The sequence below is a fragment of the Vicia villosa genome, unplaced genomic scaffold (genome assembly GCF_029867415.1).
Source record: "Vicia villosa cultivar HV-30 ecotype Madison, WI unplaced genomic scaffold, Vvil1.0 ctg.003417F_1_1, whole genome shotgun sequence".
Classification (NCBI taxonomy): Eukaryota; Viridiplantae; Streptophyta; class Magnoliopsida; order Fabales; family Fabaceae; genus Vicia; species Vicia villosa.
The window spans coordinates 141,086-148,497 of record NW_026706201.1 but is presented as its reverse complement, the minus strand read 5'-3'; the positions used below and the strand labels follow the sequence as shown (position 1 = coordinate 148,497).

The following is a 7,412-nucleotide window of genomic DNA, read 5'->3' as shown; positions in this document are numbered from 1 at the left end:
TGAAATAAAACACGAGGGGGCTATACTTATGCTAATAATCTCACCAGTAAGACTTGTTAAGTTTCACATTATTTTTTAAGTAGAACTTAAATTTTAGTGATGAGATCACCAACATAACACTCATCTTAGAATGTAACATGAGAAAATCAAAATCCAAAAATATGGGGCAAAAAGAGTTAGACTTTATTGAATTGTGCAATCACCAGCAAAAGAAAAAAAGAAGAGCTACACTTTGATTAAATTGAAAGCCATATAGAAACCAGATACAGATAAAAATATGGTGTTTGCAAAACCATAAAAAGTGTAATGAATTACAGCAATCATAAAACCAAAGATGCTTTTTCCAGCTAAATCTAAAGATGAACAAAACCTTGCCCAAATCAGTTTCATGAAGAAAAAACATTAATGCTGTATCATGAACCACATCATACTATCAACACAGTATTCTAATAAATAACTGCACTATTAAGGCAAGCATTTAGCATGAATGAAAGCAACAGCCATTGCTATTATGCTTGGTTCTCGCCGCCCCTACCACGTCCACCGATTCTTCCCCTGCCACGGCCATATCCCCTGCCTCCACCTCTGCCTCTTTCATAACCCATTCCTCCACCTCTGCCTCCGACGTAACCCATTCCTCCACCTCTGCCTCCTACATAACCCATACCTCTGCCGCCTTCATAACCTCCACCCCTGCCACCGTCATAGCCTCCACCCCGGCCTCCTTCATAGCCTCCGCCCCTGCCACCATCATAACCCCCACCCCTGCCACCGTCATAACCTCCGCCTCTTCCGCCTTCATAACCTCCTCCTCTTCCGCCTTCATAACCTCCGCTTCTGCCACCACCATAACCAGTACCTAGTACAGAATGCAACATTTGAAAATCAGGTTTTTATCCGACTAAAAATGCATCTCTTTTATAAATAAGAGTTTCCTACATTTGATTGATGAATGCATGTACTGAAATAAAGGTTATAATTATGCAGCATTAATAACTTGCATACCTCCAGAGAAAAATGTAGAAATATACAAGGCTAATAGCAAAAAGCTTTTTCTTAAAACTCCTTTTTAATTATAACATTCAGATAACAAACAGAAAAAGAGACGCGGACACTCAAGAAATCAGCCCTTGAAAGAGATAAAGAAAACTGCTACAACATTCAATTATATCAATCATCACATAAATCCAGGGAAAATATGTAATAAACTAAACTTACCACGATACCCCCAGCCTCTGCCTCGACCTCCACCTCGGCCACGATTAGAATATCCACCATTATCTGTCAGGAATCATACACAGCCATAGTATTAAATATAAACTTTGCAAAAAGTAAGTTGAACTCCAGCTTTCAGAATCCATACCTTGATAATTTGCATATCCACCTTGGTAATAGTCATAACCACCTTGATAATTTCCATAACCGCCTTGATAACTTCCATAACCACCCCTTCCCCAATTTCTTCCTCTTCCTCTCCCCCTACCTCGACCACGACCTCGGCCATACGAGTCTATAAGAAGATGCACTAAAAGTTAGGATATGTATATTCAACAACCTATTATTTTAATGAATAGTTAATATAGTTATAGGCAGTAGGTAACCTTCATTTACAGCATTGTAAGAATCTTGTGCTGGTTTTATAGGTTGCTGCTGATAATTAGAGTGTGGCTTTGGTTGTTCCACATTAGATGGAGGTTGATACCTAAATATGAAATCATGTAGACATTTTAAATAAATCAAACAACCCAGAAGATGATTCAAAATATAACCTTAAAATTTTACCCCAAAATGCTATGGTAACAAGCAAATACTTCAATTGAATAAAAAGGAAATATGATCATGAAAGTAATTAAGGAACTCACCCAGGGGAATTTTTGTCTAATTCTCCGGTTGATAAGGTGATTGAGATCATAGAGACATGTCGAGTCATTTCCACACTGCATTAAAAGTCGAGGTTCAACAACTTGGCCACCCAAATAGAAAAAGATGATAAAATACAGAATGTTAAAATTTCAAACAAAACGTACGGTACAAGACCCTCTTCAATGGGCTCCCACACATCTGTTATGCTAACTGAGCTGATGGCAGTATCTTGGTGCAAATGAGCAATTCTCTTCTGTTAAAGGAAATTGAAAGCAAATCATGGAAAATCAAGATGAATTCTGAGGTAAATGTATTTTCAAGATTTTGAAATCTTATTGTAAGTTTCTAACTTTTCGCAACCTTGTTTTAGATTTATTGACCAGCAAACTTTTTAATTATTCTATAACTACCAGAAAAATATGTTATACTATCATTTGCAGAATTTGAAAGAACATATAAGAAGCAAGAGAAGAACATCTTGCAAAGAAATGACCTTCAGAATCTCTGAAATGGCAACTGTCTTGCTGATTGCTTGTCCCATTGCCTTCAAGACAATCTCTTTAGCCTGCTTTTCCTGGATGAAATATAGAATACAATAATAAGATGACATAGACCAGCAAATAGGTTCTTATGCGTATGCCACTTCGCAGTTTCGAATGATTTTACGCATGTTTCAAGTAAATAAATTATATTAAGCCAAAGAAAGAAGCAACTTAAAAACCATTGGACAATAACTTCAAGTAGATGAGAAGGAAGAGACAATGATTTTAAATAATGAGAAAACTCAAGTGATATGTCATATTGCAGTCAAATTAAAATATACAATAAAACTAAAAGTGTTGTTTATGAATGGTGATTGATATATTATGTACTTTCGAAAACAATATGTAAAAGATGCATATAAATATTTAAGGAACGAACAAAAACATTTACTCATCTTAATGAGAATAATATTGCATATGATACAAGACAATATTCAGAAACCTGAGATTAATCACATGTTTCACAAAAGTCATAACATTTATGTTCAAAAACCAAAGATTCTAGTCAGACTGTCAAACGATTTTCAAAATTTTGGAAGAAAAAAATTAAAATTATAAAAATTTGGAGGACAAAATTGTAGTCAGAAGAAGGATATGGTCTCACAAGAATGGCAAGGAAAAATATATTACTGCCGAGTCTACTGAATTACCAATTGGGAAAATTAAAGAAAAAACGCACACTAAGATCACATTTTTCCTAATCAGTCAGGTGACAAATCTGCTGTATCCAATGCAAAAGTAAAAAACTTTCCTGTTATTGTTAAATGTTCGATTCCCAGTATCTACAACACGCTTATGATTCTAATAGGTTCCAGTTCAACTTCTGATTAGAATTGATACATTTGATTGTTTGATAGCATTGCATGATTTCAATCAGAAATGTATGATTTCTATTACAATAGTCTAAATCCAACTATTGTAAAGAAAGTCAACAGTGGCGCAGCATAAAAGGTGGTTCAAATAAGAGATACTAACAAAACAAAAATGGGTAGAAATGAAATATAAAAGGAAGAAGTTGGAAGAAATCATTATATTCTAACAAATGTTTCAAATGATATTTACTTCTCCAACTGTCTTATAAAAAATATCTCTCTTAAACATCTGCTTTGTCCGATGCTGCTACTGGAACAATAATCAATTAGGTGCTTATTTTGATCGGCTTATTAGAATCAAAGTATTAATAAAAACACAAACTGACACTAGTATACTTAAGACAATTACTTATTACAATGTCTGCTTAATTCTACAATATGACTTCCTAATTTTTAACATCTCCAACTTCCTATTGCTCAAGAATATTCAGGGTATGCAGCCTCTTACTGCCACCAATATTTCAAAACCAGCCTCCTAAAACAAGCTATCAGCTAGCACTTTGATTATACAGAAAGCTCTTAATACTGCTACATTTTTTTCAAACAACAAGCAAGACAAAATGCCAATAACAAAATCCTAGTAAACATCCACAGCATTGCATTTAATATGATTTCCTGTTGCATTGTTTATCGGATTAAAGCAATACCCCAACATTAATGAAACTGGTGTAGATTCCTTTATCAGAACACACATAAGCCAAACGTAAATAATCCAGAAACACCATTAACCTTCCAATAGATTCACAACGAACAAATTAGCGAACAGAAAATGGACCATCGTTGGTTATTCTAAATTCTCATTCAATCAATTCAACAAACAGTATACATATCCGCTACCACGTTCTTAGCAATTTCAACAAAGAGCACTCCAACACACAAAAACAACTTCAATTAACAATCACCAAACTCAGCATTTCACTAATCAACATTAACAACTTCCAACATTCCAAAAACACCACACAATAAACATCACACACAACCTCAATCGCCGCAAAACAAACATAACCAAAAACAATTTTAAAAAAAAACGATACATCAATAGGTTACGCTATTCCATAACAATCGAATCAAAGCATGCAACGAATCTAAGAAACGAAGATTAATCAACCAAACCGAATGAAAGCAAAGACCTGAAGAAGTGAAGTAGCGTAGGTGATGTAGTTCCGAATGGCGCCTTGAGTGGTGATTCGGATCTCATTTTCGTTGATGGGAGACTCTGGTTTGGGTTTCTGGACCTTCTGGTACCTATCCATTGGTAATCGAGAAGAGGAGAGAGAAAGAGGTAGAGAGAGAAGGGGGTGGATGAAACCCTAACCTTATAAACCCTAGAAAAGGAAGGGAAGACAATAGAGATGAAAAGGGTAAAGTGTTTCCTAAAACCTCAGCCTCGTTTGTTTTGTTTTCTTGTGCTTTTTTTTTAAGTATTTATGTTTGGTATTCTATCAAGCGTTTGGGGTTTGTTTGGATTAAGCAGAAGTTGTTATAACAAACGCGCGGTTGCATTTCCACGCAACGTTACATGATAAATCACGTTTGTGTTTTTTTTTTCCTCATGAAAATTATGTCCCCTTGAATTAATCTCTTTCAAATGGCACACTAAAAGCGTGTTTGGTACTACATTTGGCAGAAATTGATTTTAAATGAATTGATTATGTAAAATTGATTTTGATTAAAAGTGAGTCATAGATCGCACGAGATCTTTTCCTTTCTGTCCTGAAGATCGTACGAGATCCTCTCTTGTTGTCGAGTCGATGTTGAGTCATAGATCGCACGAGATCTTTTCCTTTCTGTCCTGAAAATCGTACGAGATCCTCTCCTGTTGTCGAGTCGATGTTGAGTCGTAGATCGCACGAGATCTTTTCCTTTCAGTCCTGAAGTTCGTACGAGATCTTCTCCAGATGTTGAGTCATAGATCGCACGAGATCTTTTCCTTTCAGTCCTGAAGATCGTACGAGATCCTCTCCTGATGTCGAGTCGATGTTGAGTCATAGATCGCACGAGATCTTATCCTTTCAGTCATTGTTTCATACAACCATTCTCTTTGAAAATCCTGTATTGGCACCGTTACCACGTTACAAGCTATCACCATTCAACCATTACTCACCATAAACTTTTCCACCAGAAAAACAAAAATTCTCTTTCCCCAGCAGATATCAAAACAAAAACGAAAAATAAGGATATCATTTACACCATCTTCTCTTTAGGACAAATTTCTGGCACTTTGATATTTAATCTTCTTCTACCTTGAATGTTCGAAAGGCTAGCGCCAATCTCACCTTCAGGTTTAAGACGATTAAATAGGGGCAGCTGTCATACCCCAAATTTGTCCTACCCTTTAATTTCTAACTGGTTTATGCATTTCACAATCTCATGTACATACATCCCATTAGGTCATTAACATGACTTTACATTCATTAACTAAAGCATCTAAAAGCATGGGATCAAAGACCATAGATAGATCGGGATCTCACAGAAATCTTAGCATAAAGTTTTATCCATCTTCTCATCAAAAACAGAAAAGGCGTTTGATACTTATTCAGATGGTTATGATTGGTTCAGGCTTCTAGAAAGTGCATTTGATCAAACCTATTGATTCTCCATATGGTACAAGATATTGAAGTTTCCTTTGTTCAACTAGGAACTATTTGTCCTCATGAATTAGGGGCTTTGTTGAGTGAAACGACTTATGTTGCCTTGGTTGACTTTTGACCCGATCTTGAGACTTTCCTTATTCTAGCTTGAATCCTAGCTAAACATTTATGCATATTATGAAAGGATAAGCTAAAAGTTGTTCATGGCTATATAGTTAACTTTTGGTCAACCATAGAAAGTTGACTTTTGGTGGACCAAGTCAAAGGGGGTTTCTTTGTTCACGCTCCAACATTATCATACTCCGTTTGATGTGTTTCATTGGGTAGAGAAAATGCAAGGTTCAAATTAGCAAAATGGGAGTAAAAAGAAAATGAATTCGACTTTTGAAGAAACCTATGTTCGTTCCAGGTCCACCACAAAAGAGAGTCATATACCAACATGTCATCCAAACAAAATCATGTTACATCTAGTCCATTCATTCAATTCCATTCATAAAAAGGCATTCTCTTACAAGCTTTATCCCATTACAAGTTCAAATGTCCATTCCATTTGCAACTACAAAAATCCAAATTCAAATTGCATTACATATATTTACAAAATTCATATGCAATACCTCTTACACCATTCAACTACCATCCTAATTACCAAAACAAAGAAAATAAATACACAATATTCCCTAAATTCCATCATAACTTCATCTTCGTCGTGATCCTGATTCATCCCTAACCTGCCTTGCCCCTTATGACGCTGTCCCGCTATTCCTTCTTCTTCAAGTTATGCCAAAACCTACACAAACCACATAAACCAAACACATCACCATACAACCTCAGTTCAGCCACATAACAGACCTTCATAAACCATAAAAAATGCATACATATCCAATTCCCAGCATTCAGCTTACATCATATACATGTTCAGTTCAACATATGCACTTATATACAACCAGTCAAGCAGAGAATACATCACTAAATCAGTCCCTAAACTCAGCTAATTTCTTTACAGTTCAAAACATAACTTCATCCATCAATTAACATTTCTAACCTAGCTTCCAGCTATTTCAAAACAGTTCCATTTCACACAAAATCCCACATACACATTCAAAGAAAATCCAAAGCAATACCTTGTCGATTCAAGTCGGACGGAAGCACGAACTATCGTTGTATTCAGACTAAAACCATTCCCCTGTTATCTTACACCGGTTCAGCCCATTGTGATAATGTGAAGACACTGATTCGGCATCGCTCCTCACCATACAATTCACTGTAGCCCTGCAGCAGGTAATCAGCCAGACTCAGCATCTATGTAGTCTGAATCCAATATCCACCAACGCGTGTTCGTTCGAGCTGACGTCTGATAGGAATTCTGCAAGAGGAAATTGCTAAAAATTCAGAATAAAACTCCAGTGACATTGATAAGCCAACAACATTCAGTCCATGTCATAAATCATCCATCAAGACAATATCATCATCTCATACCAACACCTTGAAGTCATGTGCATACATTCGATACAATACCTGTAGTGCCAGCCAAAATCAAAAGAAGT

At 36.0% G+C, this 7,412-nt stretch overlaps 1 protein-coding gene across 1 annotated transcript; it reads right to left on the bottom strand.

Moving 5' to 3' along the window:
* Positions 1-211: 211 nt before the first annotated feature.
* Positions 212-4,737, bottom strand: LOC131640950 (glycine-rich cell wall structural protein 1.0-like). The gene is made up of 8 exons (XM_058911300.1): positions 4,408-4,737; positions 2,357-2,437; positions 2,028-2,116; positions 1,863-1,937; positions 1,602-1,702; positions 1,364-1,510; positions 1,219-1,281; positions 212-859 (listed from the first exon to the last, which is right to left on the bottom strand). Exons 1-8 carry the CDS (start codon positions 4,528-4,530, stop codon positions 510-512), a joined length of 1,029 nt encoding a protein of 342 aa, XP_058767283.1. The 5' UTR covers positions 4,531-4,737; the 3' UTR covers positions 212-509.
* Positions 4,738-7,412: the final 2,675 nt, after the last annotated feature.